Here is a 21870-nt window from a genome sequence, read left to right as displayed (position 1 = left end):
AACTGCACTGAAAATTATTTTTCTTGTTGAGTAAGTCTGACATTTTAACTGTTGAAATGATTTTCATTAAAACTTGTTTAGCTATTTATATACTTATTTATGCACAGTGCATTAAAAAATCTTTTCGCTTTCAGATATTTCATCTCCTGTAGCAAACTAGTAGGAAAATATACCACAAACTTGTGTAACTTTTCAGTTATAAAATAAAGCAAAAAACACAATAAAGAGTAAGAAGCCACAAAAGCACGAAATCTGTTTCTATAATAGGAGTCACCTTGGGCAGACTGGGTTAACTTGCGACGTCAGTAGACGACACAACACTCTCCTGTTCCTGCACATCCACTGTGTGCAGTATACTTGGGAACATAAAACTCCACACTCGGCACATCTATAGATCATTGACAACATATACATTAGTGTTGTGGTCAGTTGCTGATTACTTCGAGTAGTCACTCTGGACCAGAAAGTTACTCGTGAAACATGGTTTAACAATACCATGTTTTCCTGTATATAAGGCACCCCATCCCCTTCAACAAAGTAAATTTCGACTGCCGAAATTAAACTTGTGCTTCATAAAATCCTGGAATTACATGGTAAGACTGGTGATCAAAGCTTACAACTGCCTATGGTGTTTGTATTCTACACCAGGGTTAAATAAAAAAATCTTTTAACGATGTTTGAAAGAGGATAGTTGCCACTCACCATACAGTGGTGGTGATGAGTCGCATGTAAGCACAACGAAAGGACTGTTAGAAAGTGAGCTTTCAGCCAACATTGCATCCAATATTTGCCATTGTTCACTCTTATTTGTAAGATTCACATAATAAAAACTCCATGAGGATTCATGCTGGGCAAAAATCTTAGGCTGAGCTTTAGTTTTTCTTTGCAAGAGTCTTTTTTCACCCAAGTGTCAATTGGGAAAAATGTGCAGGAGACTTTCTGGGGATTTCAGAAGCTAGCTGCAGAGCAGGTTATGCACTGTGTCTGGTAACTCGCTAGGTAGACATATTGATTTTGAAAGGCAAGATTCCGAGTTCCAACCAAGAACAAAGCACACTACAGAGTTCATCTTATTGCTGAGTAAGAGTGTCATTCTAGAGATTTATAAGCTGTTCTCGTAGCACTCTGGAAACTTATTTTTGATCTCAAATTGGTCCAACTGAAACCTGTCAGGAAATTTATTGCACAAGTAGAATACACTGAAAGAAATGCACTGTCAAAATTTTAACAGCTAAGTTGTGTGGCAAGTATTTGTAAAATACTCCTTTTGATGCACAAGGAACTACTTATAACAGCCCTTCCTGTCTAGCACTCATCGGCGAATAAGTGGTTGTAGCAGTGATTAGAACATAGTGCCGAGCACCGCGACTTCAAAAGTGCACACACTTTAATTTTAAGCACTTAAACCATGGCAAAAATGTATTCCATCATTAATGTTTTGAATAACTTACAGTTCATATTGACAACTGACCTGTTGTTGATGTGATTGTTATACAAGTGACTAGTAGAGGGAACAAAATCAAGACAGTGTATAATGTTACATTACAGAAGACACCCTTCAAACAATTCCTACAGTACAATTCTTATGACAATTTCAGAATAATCTATATTTTGCTAACATGAAAAAGTTCCTTGTTTATTCCCTGCAGTAACTATAAAAATGAGAAGTGTCTACTGGATGACAAAAACATTTTCCTTCCAGGCACATCTTATAAAAGAAAAATAATACAATCATGTATTTCACAGTAATTACTAGTTTTATTTACGCAAAACTGAAATGGAGTGGCTGTTCTTAATATTGCACTGCATACCAGGCACACTTTATCAAATTTGTAAATTGTGGTGATGCAAACTGAACTGAAATTTAACACTACTTTTCCGTTGATACACATGTAATAAGAAAAAGCTATTGGAAATTATGTTGTCCAACAATTGCCTGAAAAATGCTCTATATTGTTGGAACATTTTTTTTATTGAGAGTCTGAATGATACTATTAGTACCAGGTGGAATTCGAATTATATTAACAGCCTATTCGTCGTTATTCTAAAGGAAGGGTTGATGTTATGTCCACATCAAGAGTCCAGCAAAAGCAATGAATCATTCTCTGCAAATGGTAAGACGATGTTTTGGATGTAATATTGAAAATTATTCCCACACACTTTTCCAGATTTTGCTAATCTGATTATAAGACTTTTGCAGTAAATAGACCTTTTTTTTAAATTTTTGGTCCTAATTTACCTGGGTTACCTGAAGGCGGAGATAAAGTTGTGGAAACAGTAAACCACTGATACTTCAACACAGGTATTGTTGTTTATGAATGTCTCATAGTATCCATGGTCTGCACAAACGAGTTTCTGCCTGCACCCCCACCCCCCTTGAAATGATGAACTGCAGTTTGCACAAAACCTGTCTGGCTTTATATAGACAGCTTTTAGGGGATAATGAGAAGCCTTTGTCTTCACATAGCTACAAATTACTCAGTAATATTACCTATTAATGACATCTCGTCTAGACATTTGCTGGAGGTAAATTTCATAATTTAGCGACTTCCTTCTCCAAATAACTGTGTATCTGTTTAACCAGGTCAAAGAAACCTGAACATCACTTTCAATTCAGAGTACCCAGTCTTTTACATCGCCCTAGGTAAGAGTGCATTGACTCTCCTGAGTCATTTTAAATCATTCAAACTGTTTTTCTTTCACACTTTTGCGGGTTTCGTTCTGGTGACATTGTGTATTTCTTGTAAATCTATCTTTCATTTATACAATTAATGTTCTGATTTTACTAAACAAAAACAGCCTTGCACACTGCTCAAATTTACGTGTTTCTTCTCTCTTCGTTGTTTAACCAAGTAATTTGCAGCACCTTAGCCAGCTTCATCCTGACCCACAACTTCTTCACTTTCGAAGGCCAGACATACCAACAATTAAAGGGAACAGCCATGGGTACCAGGATGGCCCCCTCGTACGCCAACCTATTCATGGGTCGCTTAGAGGAAGCCTTCTTGGTTACCCAGGCCCGCCAACCCAAAGTTTGGTACAGATTTATAGATCACATTTTCATGATCTGGACTCACAGTGAAGAAGAACTCCAGAATTTCCTCTCCAACCTCAACTCCTTTGGTTCCATCAGATTCACCTGGTCCTATTCCAAATCCCATGCCACTTTCCTTGACGTTGACCTCCACCTGTCCAATGGCCAGCTTCACACGTCCGTCCACATCAAACCCACCAACAAGCAACAGTACCTCCATTATGACAGCTGCCACCCACTCCACATCAAACGGTCCCTTCCCTACAGCCTAGGTCTTCGTGGCAAACGAATCTGCTCCAGTCCGGAATCCTTGAACCATTACACCAACAACCTGAAAACAGCTTTTGCATCCCGCAACTACCCTCCCGACCTGGTACAGAAGCAAATAACCAGAGCCACTTCCTCATCTCCTCAAACCCGGAACCTCCCACAGAAGAACCCCAAAAGTGCTCCACTTGTGACAGGATACTTTCCGGGACTGGATCAGACTCTGAATGTGGCTCTCCAGCAGGGATACGGCTTCCTCAAATCCTGCCCTGAAATGAGATCCATCCTTCATGAAATCCTCCCCACTCCACCAAGAGTGTCTTTCCGCCGTCCACCTAACCTTCGTAACCTCTTAGTTCATCCCTATGAAATCCCCAAACCACCTTCCCTACCCTCTGGCTCCTACCCTTGTAACCGCCCCCAGTGTAAAACCTGTCCCATGCACCCTCCCACAACCACCACCTACTCCAGTCCTGTAACCCGGAAGGTGTACACGATCAAAGGCAGAGCCACGTGTGAAAGCACCCACGTGATTTACCAACTGACCTGCCTACAATGTGAAGCGTTCTATGTGGGAATGACCAGCAACAAACTGTCCATTCGCATGAATGGACACAGGCAGACAGTGTTTGTTGGTAATGAGGATCACCCTATGGCTAAACATGCCTTGGTGCACGGCCAGCACATCTTGGCACAGTGTTACACCGTCCGGGTTATCTGGATACTTCCCACTAACACCAACCTGTCAGAACTCCGGAGATGGGAACTTGCCCTTCAGCATATCCTCTCTTCTCGCTATCCGCCAGGCCTCAACCTCCGCTAATTTCTAATTTCAATTTGCCGCCGCTCATACCTCACCTGTCTTTCAACAACATCTTTGCCTATGTACTTCTGCCTCGACTGACATCTCTGCCCAAACTCTTTGCCTTTACAAATGTCTGCTTGTGTCTGTGTATATGCGGATGGATATGTGTGTGCGTGCGCGAGTGTATACCTGTCCTTTTTTCCCCCTAAGGTAAGTCTTTCCGCTCCTGTGATTGGAATGACTCCTTACCCTCTCCCTTAAAACCCAAATCCTTTCGTCTTTCCTTCTCCTTCCCTCCTTCCTGACGAGGCAACCGTTGGTTGCGAAAGCTAGAATTTTGTGTGTATGTTTGTGTGTCTATCAACGTGCCAGCGCTTTTGTTTGGTAAGTATATATATATATATATATATATATATATATATATATATATATATATATATATATATATGAATATAATAGAGGGAAACATTCCACGCGGGAACTCTTTGCCTTTACAAATGTCTGCTTGTGTCTTGTATGTGTGGAGGGATATGTGTGTGTGTGCGAGTGTATACCTGTCCTTTTTTCCCCCTAAGGTAAGTCTTTCCGCTCCCGGGATTGGAATGACTCCTTACCCTCTCCCTTAAAACCCATATCCTTTTGTCTTTCCTTCTCCTTCCCTCTTTCCTGACGAGGCAACCGTTGGTTGCGAAAGCTAGATTTTGTGTGTATGTTTGTGTGTCTATCGACCTGCCAGCGCTTTATATATATATATATATATATATATATATATATATATATAAAAAGAAAGATGATGAGACTTACCAAACAAAAGCGCTGGCAGGTCGATAGACACACAAACAAACACAAACATACACACAAAAATCTAGCTTTCGCAACCAACGGTTGCCTCGTCAGGAAAGAGGCAACCGTTGGTTGCGAAAGCTAGATTTTTGTGTGTATGTTTGTGTGTCTATCGACCTGCCAGCGCTTTTGTTTGGTAAGTCTCATCATCTTTCTTTTTAAATATATTTTTCCCACGTGGAATGTTTCCCTCTATTATATTCATATATATATATATATATATATATATATATATATATATATATATATATATATATATATATATATATATATATATATATATGAACCCAGAATGTACTCCATTTTCGTTATGGACTTTAATGGCACAACAATCATTGTACATATCAAAATTCTTGGAAATGTCAGTTATTTCCTGTTTCTTCTAATGTTTCCAAAATTTCTAATGAATTGTTAACATCACTGGAATGAATGTCTATGAAATTAACTAATAAATAAAACGTATATGGGTTTTCAGGAGAAGTAGGTGATTTTGACTGCATATCAAGTTGTTCTTGTTTTGTCTTTGCAAGGTTGAAAACATAACTGGATACCACATTACTGAGAAACTCTGGGACCAGCACAAAGACAGATGCTGTCAGCAACTATATGCCAAGAAATCACAAAGATATATATCTGGCATGTCGGATTGGAAACCTTAACTATTTACCACTAACGTGGAGAACAAAACTCACAAAATTTAATACCACAAGAGCACAATATGTCACGTACATAGTCTTTTGCATACACTTTTTGGTTCAGTATGAGAAGGTCTGTCCCGGCTCACTGAAAAAGTGAAGTTTTTATGGCTACGCTCAGTCTACATTTAATGAAAAGTATGTTGAACATATATAATCCTGCTGCATTCTACTAAGATATAAACTGTTTCATGTTACAGAGTATACTGAAAACATAACTCATACGTACGGCATTCTGAGTAGCACCTGATGGGCAATAGACTGCACCTCCCGTGGCACCAACCTGAGGTGCAAGTGTGTAACTGACTGGTGCACCATCTTGAGAGTACACAACATAGTACTGCAAACCACCATCCTGCAACAACAAAATTGATCACTTCATTCGCAAGTACATTCCAATGTTACAGCAATACTACTACTACAGGAAACTGCTATCAAATGGCTCTGAGCACCATGGAACTTAACATCTGAGGTCATCAGTCCCCTAGAACTTAGAACTACTTAAACCTAACTAACCTACGGACATCACACACATCCATGCCCGAGGCAGGATTCGAACCTGGGACCGTAGCGGTCGTGTGGCTCCAGACTGAAGCGCCTAGAACTGCTCGGCCACAGCGGCTGGCAAACTGCTATCAGCCACGAACAAAAAGTAAGTCATAATACACAGATGTTTAGTACTTTGGTTTTAAAATTTAGGTTTCCTGTTAAAAGTTGTGAGTGTCCCAACAAAATCCAAAGACTACCAGTGACCATAAGCCGGCCAGTTGTTCCAACAAAGTATTTGGCGCTAAACAGAAGACAGTTAAAGAAATGAAAGGGGGAAGGCGGGGGCAGGGCGGAGGGGGAAGACGGGGGCATGTGGCAAGGCGACTCTGATAAGTACAAGTAAAAATCCAACCGAGCACAAATTAATTTATGATTTCTATACAATGGTAACATTTTGCAATGATGAATACACTGCAAGAAGGACAATGTAAGAAAAGAAAATGCATATTGAAAGACTTGCTCATAAAGGAAAGAGGCCCATATATTGATTGTGGAAGCCACTTGCAATTACTACAATTTGTGGAAATATCGGATCATCTGTTTAAGTAAAGAGTAACATAGCAAAACCAGAAACTCATGGGAACAATCTCACAAAAAAATAACTACATTTTTGCGCAAGAAAAAGTGTTCCACTAAGTATGGTCTTTCAATTACATATGGAATACACATGAGCTGTAGAATTAATAAGTATGTAAACTGCAAGTAGAATCAGCGTTAGATAAACAACAACTTACAATGTTATTGCAATGTTTGTAGCAGGAAGAAGAGATTTAACTGAAATGCATGCTGGGACAACATAGGAAGTGAAAACAAAACTTTAACGTAGGTCAATTTGGAGACGTAACCAAAACAGTCTCATACATATTTTACGAATCTTTGATACCAGAAAGCAGCCTGTGGAATAAGAAAATGAGACAGTGTTGTGGAAATGCTAGAATAGTCCCCAGGCTATATTAGTAATTCAACCAATATAGTTTGGTGATATAATTCTGACAGTGGAGAAATCACTAATGGGGTACCCCATGGCTCAATCTTAGGTCCACTATCATTCCTCATATATGTGAATGTCCCGTCTAATACACAACAAGCAGAATTAGTTCCTTTTGCAGATGACACTAGTTCTGCAATAAATTCAAGCATACATACAGAAACAAAAGGTATGGTAGAGAAAGTTCTTAAAAGTATCACTGACTAGTTTTCTGTGAATGGTCTCGCCCTCAATTCTGAAAGGACACAACATACTCAGTTCTGCACATCTGGTAATACACCAGTGATAAGTGTAGCACACGGCAACAAAATAATAAATAGGGTGGACACTTCAAAATTCTTAGGTGTCCACATTGAGGAGAATTTAAATTGGAAAAAGCGTATTTTGGAACTCCTAAAAAAACTTAGTTCAGCTACATTTGGACTTACAAGGGAACCTCCCCATCGCACCCCCATCAGATTTAGTTATAAGTTGGCACAGTGGATAGGCCTCGAAAAACTGAACACACATTAATAGAGAAAACAGGAATAAGTTGTGTGGAACTATGAAAAAAATAAGCAAAATATACAAACTAAGTAGTCCATGCGCAAGATAGGGAACATCAAAGACAGTGCGAGCTCAGGAGCGCCGTGGTTAGCGTGAACAGCTGCGGAGCAAAAGGTCCTTGGTTCAAGTCTTCCCTCGAGTGAAAAGTTTATTTTCGCAAAGTTATGATCTGTCTGTTCGTTCATTGGCGTCTCTGTTCACTGTAACAAGTTTAGTGTCTGTGTTTTGTGACCGCACCGCAAAACCGTGCGATTAGTAGACGAAACAACGTGCCTCTACAATGGGAACCGAAAACATTTGATCGCAAGGTCATAGGTCAACCAATTCCTCCACAGTAACACACATCTACGACACTGGCAACGGCATGTGCGTCACATGACCGGAATATGTTGTCGACCCACCTAACTTTTACACTTGGCGAATGGATAAAAAGATTCTTCTACCTTGCCCGATTTAGGTTTTCTTGTGGATGTGATAATCACTCCTAAAAAAGTGATGAAAACATAAGAGTTTGTCACATAAACTGCAACAAATGAATGCAACAGTTTCACGGTTGCGCAGTTTTCCCTGTGCTCTGTCAAAACATATGTTTTCACGTTTTCAAATTTTTCCGTGTGTTGACCGTCAAATCCTGTATATGTCCAAGCAAATCTGAACATGTTCTGGAATTTTGGAGAGCGAAGTTGATTATGTGTGAGTGCCTGAACTTTGATAATGGTCTGAAAATAAAAAAAATTAAACTTTTCACTTGAGGGAAGACCTGAACCAAGGACTTCTTGTTCCGCAGCTGCTCACGCTAACCACAGGACCACGGCACCCCTGAGCTCACATTATCCTTTATGTTAGCTCGCATGGACTACTCAGTTTGTATATTTTGTTTATTTTTTTCGTAGTTCCACACAACTCCTTCCTGTTTTCTTGATTGATCTGTGTTCAGTTTTTCAAGGCCTATCCACTGTGCCAACTTATAACTAAATCTGATGGGGGTGTGATGGAGAGGTTCCCTTGTTAGAATCATTGGAAATCTTGGGGGGGAATCAGAAAGTTGACATATTTTGCATACTTTCATTAAATAATATCGCACAGGACAATATTCGCGGGTAACTCACTTTTAAGAAAGAAAGTCTTAATTTGCAAAGACGTACTGTACGAAAAATATGTGGTGCTCACCCACAAACACCTTGATGTTCAGAATGTGTCCTGTTAACCAAACCCTTCCTTAGGCAAATTATGCCACAAATTTCTTTTCGCCCTAATTCTATGATGGTTGGAACTTAAATAGTGGCAACTGTTAATTCACAAAAGAGTTACATGTTTGCACCTGTTACTGTCCTTCAAAGTAGTCACCAGCAATGCGTAGAACCCATTGCCAGCGATGTGGAAGGCGTAGTATACCATTAGCAGAGCCTGTCCTGTCGATGGTGCGAATGGAGCAGTCTACTGCCTGTTGAATCTCTGGAACAGTTCTGCTAGGCATTGTGTTTTTACCTATTTGATCCTCTCCTGTCTTCACTATTTCTTCGCTCAAAGCTACTCACTGATTGTCTACTGTATTGCTTTCCCCCGTTTCAGTCTACTGTTGACTAATGCTCCTTCTGAAACTTTCTACAACCTCTGGTTCTTTCAACTTACCCTGAACCCACCTCCGTAATTTATGACCTTTTTGCAATTTATTCCGTCTTGACCTACAGTTCATAACCAATAAAACTGGTCAGAAATATAAAATCTGGTTCTGAAATCTCTATCTTACCATTATACAACCAGTCTGAAATCTTCCAGTGTTTCCTGGTCTCTTCATGTAAATAACCTTCTTTCAAGATTCTTAAACCAAGTGTTTGTAGTGATTAAATTATGCCCCATGTAAAATTCAACCAGGCAATTTCCTCTTTCATTTCTTTCCCTCAGTCCATGTTCACCTACTATTATCCTTCTCTTCCTTCTACTATCAAACGCCGGACCCTCACAAAATTAAATTTTCATCTCCTTAACTATCTAAATAATTTCTTTTCTCTCATCACTGTCCACTGGAGCCATATTAAAAAAATATGGACATTGCTGACTGCTGAAAAATGTGATACACAAGTCCATTATGCTTATCATCTTTTTCTTTCTTTCACATTAATTTTGGGGGGGGGGGGGGGGGGGTGGCAGCAGCAAGTTAGAGTATCAGTATGTTGCTTTATCTTTGGTCCAAGCTGACATGTTGTAAACCTACTGTATACTTTGCCATATTTAAAAAAACCTTGAGGTATAAAATGTTACCAACCAGAATAGTTAATGTAGGAGTACATGAAGATTAAAGCATCATGTGAAAGTTGTTATTTAGGCATTTTATTATCATTTGTTTAAATAAACATATTTGCTAATTTGTATGGAACTGCTCTGTCCATTACCTAACACTGGATTAATATCAACTGTTTTCTGTTTACTATTTATTTTTTACTGTCACTCTGTGGTTATTCAAATAAATGTGTAGTGCATGTATACCTAATTCATTTAATAAAACAAAACTTTTACAAAGTTTTCATGTTATTTATACCGAAAATGCTCAACAAAATGTTTATGTGCCCAGGTGTAAAGTAACATTTTATATATGTTAAAAACTGTAGTTGTGCATGGAAATCCAGAGTCTCTGAAAAAATTTATAAGAATGTCATCTACTGCTCGATTACGGGTAAAATGTAACAATGCTACTACACAAAAAGAAGTGAACTTCCATGACACTGCAGCCTAGGGCATATGAATTATGTGAGTATTCTGAAGTTGGCAAAAGTTTAACATGACTATGTGGTCAAAGATCCCAGCGAGTTGCGCATAATTGGAAACGGCCATATCTTCCACTCAAAGCTACCAAAAGGTATTCTAAACACACCTTGGAATTAATACATCCGGATTCATGGTGGCCAATAGAAACAACGTCTATTGCTCGAAATAATTATCGTTGCTGAGAGACCCAATTCAACTTGTTGAAGAGGCTATCCCAACAGCTACTGAGGAAACAGGGTGCAACCAACCGCAGACTGTGGTGCATATTGGAACAAATGATGCCTGTTGTCTGGGCTCCGAGGTCGTACTTTGACCATCCCAGCGACTGGCAGAGATGGTTGACAAGACCAGCCTTGCGCAAGGAGTTGCGACAAAGCTCACAATTTGCAGTATTGTCTCCAGAACTGATCGTAGCTTGTTGCTTTGGAGTCGAGTGAAGTACCGAACCAGAGACTTTGAAGGTTCTGTGACAAGCTAAGCTGCAACTTCCTGGACCAGCGCCATAGGGTTGAGAGCTGTATGATCCCCCCTCGTTGGGTCAGGTGTGCAGTACTGCTACTCAGGCAGCTGACTATGTGTAGAGTGCACCCAAGTTTTTTTTTAAGATTATGCAGCTCTCCATCCAATCCAGATACCAACAGCAATAGAAAACCCTGATGTATCAGTGTAAGAATGAAGAAGAGGCCTCCCATATGCGAGAGTACTGAGATCATAACGGTTACCTGCTGAACCATTTGCAACAAAGTGCCACAGTTTGAAGGGCTCTTGAAAAGCATTGAAGCTCACAAAATACTAGGTACAGAAAGCAGGTTGAAACCTGAAACTGACAGTTGAGGGATGTTTGGGGAAAATTTAAGTGTATATTGCAAGGTTAGGCTAATGAGAAATGGCAGTAGCGTATTTGTCGCAGTAGACAAGAAACTCAGATCCACCAAGATAGAAATTGAAGCTCCATGTGAGATTGTTTTGGCAAGACGCAATATTAGGGGTGCGCATAAAATAATTGGCTCTTTCTATCGCCCACTATGCGTAATTCTATCTCCTCATGTAACTGAAAACTATAGTGAAAACCTCAGTTCGCTTGTACATAAGTTCCCCAATTCTAAAGTAATCATTAATAGAGACTTTAATCGCACAAAAATCAACTGGGAAAATTGCACTTTTCTTGGTGGTGGGTGTGATAAGACATCCTGTGAAACATTATATTAAATGCCTTCTCTGAAAACTACCTAGAACAGATAGTTCACAAGCCCACTCACAATGCAAATGTATTGTGATCTAATGGTGACAAACAGACCTCAATTCTTTGAGGATGTCCACATAGAAACTGGTATCGACGCCCAAAAAGCGATTGTGATAACAATGATTACCAAAGTACAAAATACAAGTAAAACAAGAAAAAACATATATATGTTCAGTGTAGTAGATAAATAATCAGTAGTGTCATAGCTCGGTGAGGTTCTTGAGACTTTCAGCAAAGGGCAGGAGCAAGTAGAGGAACCACAGCTTAAGTTTAAAAGAACAGTTTACCATGCACTGGATAGATATGTACTCAGCAGAACAGTCCATAATGGGAGTGAACATCCACGGTGTACAGTCACTGTAAAGAAACAGACTATGGCGTAATAGGTATAAAGAGCAATGTGTGATGCCTTCAATGACTACCGTAGTAGAATGTTGTCAAATGATCTTTCACGAATCCCAAGGAAATTCTGGTCATATTTAAAGGCTACTAGTGGCACCTAAGTTGGTATCCAGTCCCTAGTGAATGACACAGGAACTGAAACTGAGGGTAGCAAAGCAAAAGCTGAAATGCTTAACTCTGTTTTTAAATATTTCTTTATAAAGAAAAACCCAGACGAACTGTCCCAATTTAATCCTCATACCACTGAAAAGATGAATGAAATGTCAGTGGTGTTGAGAAACAGCTGAAATCGTTAAATTGGCAAAACTCCAGGGCCCGATGAAATCTCAGTCAGATCCTACACCGAATTTGTGGCTGTTAGCCCCTCTTCTACCTACATCTATCCTAGATACCTCAAACTAAAATCTGTTCCCAGTTCTTCAAAGAAAACACAGGTCACACCAGTCTATAAGAAGGGTAGTGGAAGTGATCCGATAAACTATTGTAAAATATCCTTGACATAATTTATTGTAGAATCTTGGAACATATTCGGAGTGCAAGTGTAATGAGGTATCTATAACAGAATGATGTGCTAAATGCCAACTTGCATGTGTTCCAAAAAAATGAATTATGTGAAACTCAACTTACTTTTCTCACATGACATACTGAAAATTTTGGATCAAGGCAACCAGGTAGATGCAGAGTTTCTTGATTTCTGAATAGCATTTGACCCATTGCTGCACCTACACTTATTGTCAAAAGTATGACCATATGGGGCATCAAGTGAAATTTCAGACTGGTTGAGGACTTTTTGGTAGGGAGATGTTATCTTCGATGGAGAGTCATCATCAGATGTAGAAGTAACTTCGGGTGTGCCCCAGGGAAGTGTGTTGAGAACCTTGCTGTTCATGTTGTATATTAATGATCTTGCATACAACAGTGACACTAAACACACACATTTTGCAGAAGATGCAGTTATTTATAATGAAGTACTATCACAGAGAAGCTGCATAAACAATCAGATCTTGATAAGATTTAAAAGTAGAGCAAAGGTTGGCAACTTGCTTTAAATTTTCAGAAATGTTAAATTGTGCACTTCACCAAATGAATAATGTAGTATCCTACGACTATAAATCAATGAGTCGCTGTTGGAATCAACCTACTTAGACAAATTCCCGGGTGTAACACTTTTTAGGGAAATGAAATGGAATGGAATGATCACATATATTCAGTCATGGGTCAAGCAGGTGGTAGACTTTGATTAACTGGCAGAATACTGAGGAAGTGCAATCAGTTTACAAAGGATCCCTTGTGTGACCCGTTCCAGAATATTGCTCAAGTGTAGGGGACCAATACCAAATAGAACCAACAAGGGATACTGAACAGATGCAGAGAAGGTCAGCAAGAATGGTCACAGGTTTGTTTGACCCATGGGAGTGTGGCACAGAAATATTGAAGAAACTGAATTGTCAGCCTCTTGAAGATAGATGTAAACCATTAAGTCTACAAACTAAGTTTCAAGTAACAGTTTTAAATGATGACTCTGTGAATACACAAACCCCTACATATCGCTGACATAGAGATCATGACTGTAAGATTAGATTACTTACATCATGCAAAGAGGCATTCAAACAATTATTCTTCCCTTGCTGCATATGTGAATGGAATGGGGAGAAACTAACAAGATACAATGGGGCGTACTCTCTGGCATGCATTTCCTGGAGATTTGCAGAGTATAGATGTAAATGTAGATGGTTGAAAAACCACAAACCATGAGGTTCGATGTCAACTTACCAAAGGAGTATTGGCTCATTTCATTTAAAATCATCCAAAATAAAGAAATCTCGTTGCCCATCATGTCACAGATATTTGTAAAAATTTGGTGTAAGAAATTACATAAATAGAAAGTGATAAAATAATTTTTTTCAGATTTTTTTAGATCAAAAGGTTATGGATAAATTTGGAGAGGATATGGAGGCCAACAGGTACGGGAAACAACTCTTGGATTTCTGTGCCAGTACGGGCTTAGAAATCACAAACTCCTTTTTTAAACATAAGAACATTCACCGGTATACTTGGGTAGGCAGGGGAACCAGATCTGCCATTGACTATATAATAACAGATCAGGAATTCAGGAAGGCTGTGAGGGACACACGTGTATTCAGGGGATTCTTTGATGACACTGATCATTATTTAACCTGCAGTGAAATTGGGATTGTGAGGCCGAAAGTGCAGGAGGTCAGGTCCATATGTAGGAGGATAAGAGTGGAGAAACTTCAGGATAAGGAAATCAGGCACAAGTACATAACAGCGATCTCAGAAAGGTACCAGTTAGTTGAATGTAGTCAATTACAGTCATTGGAAAAGGAATGGACAAGGTACAGGGACACAGTACTAGAAGTGGCTAAAGAATGTCTTGGAACAGTAGTGTGTAAAAGTAGGATGAAGCAAACAGCTTGGTGGAATGATACAGTCAAGGCAGCCTGTAAAAGGAAAAAGAAGGCATATCAAAAATGGCTACATACCAGAACCCAGGTAGACAGAGAAAGTTATGTTGAAGAAAGAAACAAAGCCAAACAGATAATTGCAGCATCCAAGAAGAAATTGTGGGAAGACTTTGGAAACAGGTTGGAGACTATGGGTCAAGCTGCTGGAAAACCATTCTGGAGTGTAATTAGCAGTCTTCGAAAGGGAGGTAAGAAGGAAATGACAAGTATTTTGGACAGGTCAGGAAAACTGCTGGTGAATCCTGTGGATGCCTTGGGCAGATGGAGGGAATATTTTGAAGAGTTGCTCAATGTAGGTGAAAATGCGATCAGTAATGTTTCAGATTTCGAGGTAGAATGGGATAGGAATGATGATGGAAATAGGATCACATTTGAGGAAGTGGAAGAAATGGTCAATAGATTGCAGTGCAATAAAGCGGCTGGGGTGGATGAAATTAAGTCAGAACTCATCAAATACAGTGGAATGTCAGGTCTTAAATGGCTACACAGGATAATTGAAATGGCCAGGGAGTTGGGACAGGTTCCATCAGACTGGACAAAAGCAGTAATCACACCAATCTTTAAACATGGAAACAGAAAAGATTGTAACAACTACAGAAGTATCTCTTTAATCAGCGTTGTGGGTAAAATCTTCTCAGGTATTGTTGAAAGGAAAGTGCGAGTATTAGTTGAGGACCAATTGGATGAAAATCAGTGTGGGTTTAGGCCTCTTAGAGGTTGTCAGGACCAGATCTTTAGCTTACGGCAAATAATGGAGAAGGGTTATGAGTGGAACAGGGAATTGTATCTATGCTTTATAGATATAGAAAAGGCATATGACTGGGTTCCTAGGAGGAAGTTATTGTCTGTTGTACAAGATTATGGAATAGGAGGCAAACTTTTGCAAGCAATTAAAGGTCTTTACATGGATAGTCAGGCAGCAGTTAGAGTTGACGGTAAATTGAGTTCATGGTTCAGAGTAGTTTCAGGGGTAAGACAAGGCTGCAACCTGTCTCACTGTTGTTCATATTATTTATGGATCATATATTGAAAACAATAGACTGGCTGGGTGAGATTAAGATATGTGAACACAAAATAAGCAGTCTTGCATATGCGGATGACTTAGTTGTGATGGCAGATTCGATTGAAAGTTTGCAAAGTAATATTTCAGAGCTAGATCAGAAATGTAAGGACTATGGTATGAAGATTAGCATCGCCAAAACGAAAGTAATGTCAGTGGGAAAGAAATATAAACGGATTGAGTGCCAAATAGGAGGAACAAAGTTAGAACAGGTGGACGGTTTCAAGTACTTAGGATGCATATTCTCACAGGATGGCAACATAGTGAAAGAACTGGAAGCGAGGTGTAGCAAAGCTAATGCAGTGAGCGCTCAGCTATGATCTACCCTCTTCTGCAAGAAGGAAGTCAGTACCAAGACTAAGTTATCTGTGCACCGTTCAATCTTTCGACCAACTTTGTTGTATGGGAGCGAAAGCTGGGTGGATTCAGGTTACCTTATCAACAAGGTTGAGGTTACGGATATGAAAGTAGCTAGGATGATTGCAGGTACTAGTAGATGGGAACAATGGCAGGAGGGTGTCCACAATGAGGAAATCAAAGAAAAACTGGGAATGAACTCTATAGATGTAGCAGTCAGGGCGAACAGGCTTAGATGGTGGGGTCATGTTACACGCATGGGAGAAGCAAGGTTACCCAAGAGACTCATGGATTTAGCAGTAGAGGGTAGGAGGAGTCTGGGCAGACCGAGGAGAAGGTACCTGGATTTGGTTAAGAATGATTTTGAAGTAATAGGTTTAATATCAGAAGAGGCACCAATGTTAGCACTGAATAGGGGATCATGGAGGAACTGTATAATGGGGGCTATGCTCCAGACTGAACCCTGAAAGGCATAATCAGTCTTAAATGATGATGATGATTTTAGATCAAAACTGTAGTCAGGGGGCTATTTTGAAATGTCTAGCATTTTCTCCTTGTGGTGTCAGTACAAAAGGTAGGTTGAAAGTTTTTAACTACTATAACTCCCTTATTTATAAATCAATTTTATTCAATTTGGTGTCATTTGAAAGATAAAAGGATCACCTATATCACTAAACTATAAAAATGGTGCAATTGTGCATATAAATATGTGCAAATCTGTAATTAATGTCATTTTTCAAATTTTTTTTTTCGAACTCTATGAATTTTTTTTCATCAAAATCACAAGTTTCACCATTTTAAATTTTGTCTCAAGGAATTCCTATTGGAGAAAAAAAAAAAAAAAAAAAAAAAACCATGAAGGGTGTTTGTTCTGTTTAATCATTTAAAACAGAAAGAACATAAATAATAATATACATGTTTCATTTTGTGACTCTTACCTAGTGGTCACAAATGATCAGTTCTCATAGAACACATTCCTAAAATTCTAAAAAGCATTGATTCTGTCAAACAAGTTTTCAATGGACAATATTATATCTGATTCAAAAGTATATAAATGAGCAGTACTTGTGCTTGCACTAAGAGCAGGCAAAGTCATTAAAATGTTTTCATAAGGTATCCAGCAAATATCAGTGTGAAGTGGCCATGAATAACTTGAGGAAGGGCCACTTAGACTTATGAACTTTACTTTTTGCACCTCTGTGTTCTTCACTTATCACTAGAATTTTTCCAAGCCACCACTGGTTATCGTAGATAGATTGGACAAATGTTTATTCTTAAATTGCGTTAGAGGTCAGTGTTTTGAATTCCATGAGGAACTTGAATGAATTTAGTAGATGATGAAACACGCTTTATCAGCAACTTGTTTTCATTCAGTGGTTTCAAAAAAGATTCACTCTTGTCTCAGGAATGATAGAACCAGTCTCATATCGTTTTTGTAACACACTTGTGAACTTTGTTATCTCCTCTGTTGTAACATACAAGGTTTCTATTCCTGGAACATAAGTTTTGGCAAATATAAACAGATCTTTTGGACTTAAAATGTGCTTGTCATATAGATGCTGAAAACTTGCTCTTGTTGCTAAATGTTTAATAGTACCACCAACTCCATCACATGCATTTTTGCCAAGACTAGTGGCAAAATAATTCCATTCTGCAGTTACTCCATGATCTTGCTTGTGATGGCACAAATTTAAAAAATTATTAAAGTTTTTACATTGTGCAGAACTGCCATCACTGAAGTACATAAAATGCTGGACGTGTGGTAATTGTTCCAATACATAAGTGAGAGCAGTTTTCTGGAAAACACAGAATGTGTTTGTAAGTAGTGACAGAGATTTTGATACGTAATGACGTTGTGTTAGGTTTTGAAGTTTTCGCATGAGATACTCAACAAATTCATCGGTTGTCTTCATTAATGTCTCCAGTGTAGGTAAATCAGTTTGCATCCATTGTTTGGATACAACATTTTCACAATCTTTTAAGGACTCCAGATCCATTAAAAAATTGCACAGTTCATATTAGTCAGGACACCAAGATCAGCGATACAGCATGCACTCCTCGTTTTCCAGATTGCAAACAAGTTTCTGTAGAAGTTCAGTGTACGGTTCTTTCATATGTGCAGCATGCATTAACAGTTTTATGTTTTGGTGATACGTGCATACACATATGTTATGCATTCCACAACTGTTTACAGTAACCCATTCTTTTGGCCTAAGTTCACAAAATTTAGTAAAACCAATTTTACCTTCAGGATATTTTTCTCAAAAAGCTAAGTATACACCTTTCAGCTTATGTAAAATTAGTCTTTTTGTCTTATACACTCTTTTGCCATTTTCTGAAGGGACAGACAGACAGTTTTTTTGTATTAGCAGAAATGCGACTTATATCACCTTCACAGTAAAAATTCTGGACACTTTTTTCTGCATCCTTACCTATTCTGTTTCCCAATTTATGACTCCGTTTTGACAAAATACCATCTTCTTTTAGCAATACCCTCGATTTCTCTACCATGTATTCGGTAGTGTTAAAAAACATTTGGATTTTTTTCTTTACTCCATGAAGCTGGTGCTAAGTATTTGTAGTTTATCTTTAACAGAACTTCTGCTGAATTTCTTTTTAAGTTTTCACATTAAAATATTACTGTCTGTACATTCAGCACTGCCAGTTTCTTCAGACACATTTTTCACTGGAACATGTAGCACTTCTGATGCTGTTTGCTGGAATTTTAAAGCTAAGCGACGAGACTTGGATCGAATGTATTCTGGATGCCTGTCTTGTGCTCTCTTGGCAACCTTAGTTCACATCTTTCATTAAGTTTTTGAAGAGCTGTAGATGGATCTGGTGTATATTCTTGATCTTCAACTTCACATTCATCCATCCCTGGAACGTTATCCCCCATAGGAGATAAAATGTCCTTATGGCACGTAACGCACAGCTTGGTACCTGGGATAAGTCCAAGGGTTTTATATTTCCTTGCCACGGTTAAAGAAATGGGTTTCAAAGATTTCTTAGCAGTCTTTTTACCATGCTTCTTAAAAGGGTCACAGCAAAATCTTTGTCTTCAAATGTTCCTAAATAGAGCCTTTTGTGAGAACACACACACTTAATATTTTCACAGGTGCTTCTTAGCTTCAATAATTCAATATCAGCTTGATTCAGGCTTGACATATCTATTAAATCAAGCTCTTGCTCTTCACTGCTACTACCTTTTTTCTGATACACAACAGCTGACATAAAACCTAAAGAACATTTGTTTTCCATTGTTATTTTTAATCAACTGTGTATGTTGTAGAAAATAACTGGATGGTTTGAAACTTTTTCTTGTTCTCTAATTACCAGACAGTATGGCTGCTTATGTAAGAAGAACAAAATCAAGACAAAAAGTCCTTCAGATGTATAAAGTGCACAGACACACAAAAACCTAACACACACAGCTTGAGAGTGTTGCTGCTAGACAATTTTTCCATTGTTGTTTCATGTATTGTTGATTAGCTATTTGAAGCAATTAATTATTACAGCATTATTGAAAAAGTATAAGATCTAACAATAGAGGACAAACACTCTTCTGATTTTTTATGTTGAAAAGTATAGCAGTAGGAATTATTTGAAACAGTGAGAAATTACAAATTTTCAAACATTTGTTGCTTAGACACAGCACTATTCTTTTACTTTCCAATGACACCACATTGATAAAATTGATTCATAAATAAAAAAGTTATAGTGGTTACAAATTTACAAGGCACTTTGTTTCTCAATGCCAGATGGTAGAAGGGGTCCACATTTCAAAATGGTCTTCTAATTAAAATTTTGGTCAAAAAATTCTAGAAAAAATATTTTAACCGTAACTCATTATGCACATTTTTACATCAAATTTTCAGAAAAATCTGTGACATAAGGGCAATGGCTACTGGGTGATTTCACATGAAATTACCCTATTAGGTTTCTGTGTCTACAGCTGCATACCTACCAAATAGTTTTCATCCACCACACTCCGAAGTAAAATGCAATATGAATTTTGGTACAGGAGAAAGCTAGCTTTGTCACACCTAAGGATTTTTGCTTGCAGTGCTACGGTTCACATTCTGAAACGCCATCGCATTAAGTAGTAAACAAGAACTCACAGAAATTAACATTTGTAGATTACTGCCAGGCAACCAAAGGCTATCGATTCATCGATAGGGAGGCTTACTAGATAACTGTCAGTAGCAATTTCCACCTATTAGAGAATGACAATTTTCTAAATTCAAAGGTAGACGAACCTAACATCAAAAGTACTTTAGATTTGAGGTGGATGTAAATATTGCTGTCACAGCAGATTGAATATGAAATTTAGTTAAGTCTGATGTGGAAGTTACTGGCTAAAGATCCTATGTTCCAGTTACATGAATTACGTGTATGAACCAAAGGGCTGTACTTGTCAGTTGAGAGATAACAGGAATCAGACAACAGTGCTCTAGTGTGTGTGGCAGGAGGGGTGGGGGGGGGGGGGCGTGTAGGGGCAGCGGCAGACTTTGGTTGGTAAGTTTTCGAGATTTTGTTTGTTTTTTATTGTAGTACATATGATGGGTCTTGTATATAAAAAATGGCATTGATGCAGTTTTTTTTTATGAATTTTTGGTTTCTGTTGTAAGGTACTGGAAATTGTGCTGATTTGTGACTGGTAAGCACCATGGAGTTTGTTTTATCTATATTGATGATTTTTGGTTTTCAGTGTAAGTTATGTGCACTAGTTTTGTTTTAGTGATATTGCAGGCTTTGTTTTAGCTATTAGTTTAAATGAAGTGTTCCATACCAGAGTTATGAGGTTTTGTAGATGTTTAAGCTAAATGGGTCAAGCAACATTTCTGGTACTGTGTTTTGGAGGTATACCTGGGTTCTGCTACCATGGACTTCGTTTGAGCCATGTATATCAAGTGAAATTTCCAATGCCAGTTTTTTTGATTTCCCAGAATTAATAACAATAATGTCCCCCACTAAAAACACTATCTTCATGTGGTGTGTTGATAGTTAAATACATACAATTTTATATCTTCACAGTCTACTGAGCAGTTATGTTGCACAAGCAAATAGCTGCCTTGTTAATTCCCTGGGTGAAAACTGATGGTTGTACTGTTTTCTTTACTGCTTCCAATGTATTTTCTATCATACAGCAACAATTGATTTATTCTTATTGTCTTCATCTCAGTATTGCTTATGGCAAAAAATAAAGAAAACAAACGGCAATTTCTATGCAGACTTGGAAAATAAGCTAATGAAACACACGAGAAATGTATATATATGGGACGTAATAAACCAACTCTCAACTATATTTATAACAATTTTCCACTCTACATACCACAAAATGAACTCAAACTTTAGTTGTTGCAACTGGGAAACAGCCCCACACAAAATATGTGAGGAAACTAATTACACTTACCACTGCTGCAGGTGTAGCAACTTCTACTTCTTGCACATCTCTTCCTCCTTCAGCAGCTGACCGAACTTGGCCATCCGGCACTATTCTGTATGCCGGATCCATCAAGTCTCTTTATGTAATTTCACTGGCTTGTCTCCATCTGAGCTGGCGCTACTGAAAATCGCAAATGCCACATGCTAACAACTAAGCTAGGTACCAAAACGCTTTCCAAGTATGATGTATTGTTATTAATTTCAGAGAAAAGGAAAGCTATTTCTTACATGGTTACTTCATTGGTATGAGTAATAAGCTAAGGTAAACTGAACTTTTTAAAAAGTTTCCTTTGTCACTTATCAAGCATATCACCTACTGATGTTCAATACATTAACCTCAAATGGATTACTGCACTACAACTCTCACAGCAATGAGTATTA

At 38.4% G+C, this 21870-nt stretch overlaps 1 protein-coding gene across 4 annotated transcripts in view; it reads right to left on the bottom strand.

Annotated features, from left to right (window-relative positions):
* The window catches only part of LOC126092477 (uncharacterized), a 45038-nt gene that overhangs the window by 21637 nt on the left and 1531 nt on the right, over window positions 1–21870 (bottom strand). For all 4 annotated transcript variants that reach the window (XM_049908095.1, XM_049908093.1, XM_049908094.1 and 1 more), the window contains exons 2-3: window positions 21458–21610; window positions 5874–5999 (exon numbers count right to left, since the gene is read on the bottom strand). In XM_049908095.1, coding sequence (XP_049764052.1) covers window positions 5874–5999; window positions 21458–21559 — 228 coding nt within the window. In that variant the 5' untranslated portion in view covers window positions 21560–21610. The remainder of the gene's footprint in view (window positions 1–5873; window positions 6000–21457; window positions 21611–21870) is intronic.

Source organism: Schistocerca cancellata, chromosome 7 (genome assembly GCF_023864275.1).
Source record: "Schistocerca cancellata isolate TAMUIC-IGC-003103 chromosome 7, iqSchCanc2.1, whole genome shotgun sequence".
In the NCBI taxonomy this organism is placed as follows: Eukaryota; Metazoa; Arthropoda; class Insecta; order Orthoptera; family Acrididae; genus Schistocerca; species Schistocerca cancellata.
Note: the sequence above shows the minus strand (reverse complement) of the source record. Positions and strands in the feature narration are given on the sequence as shown.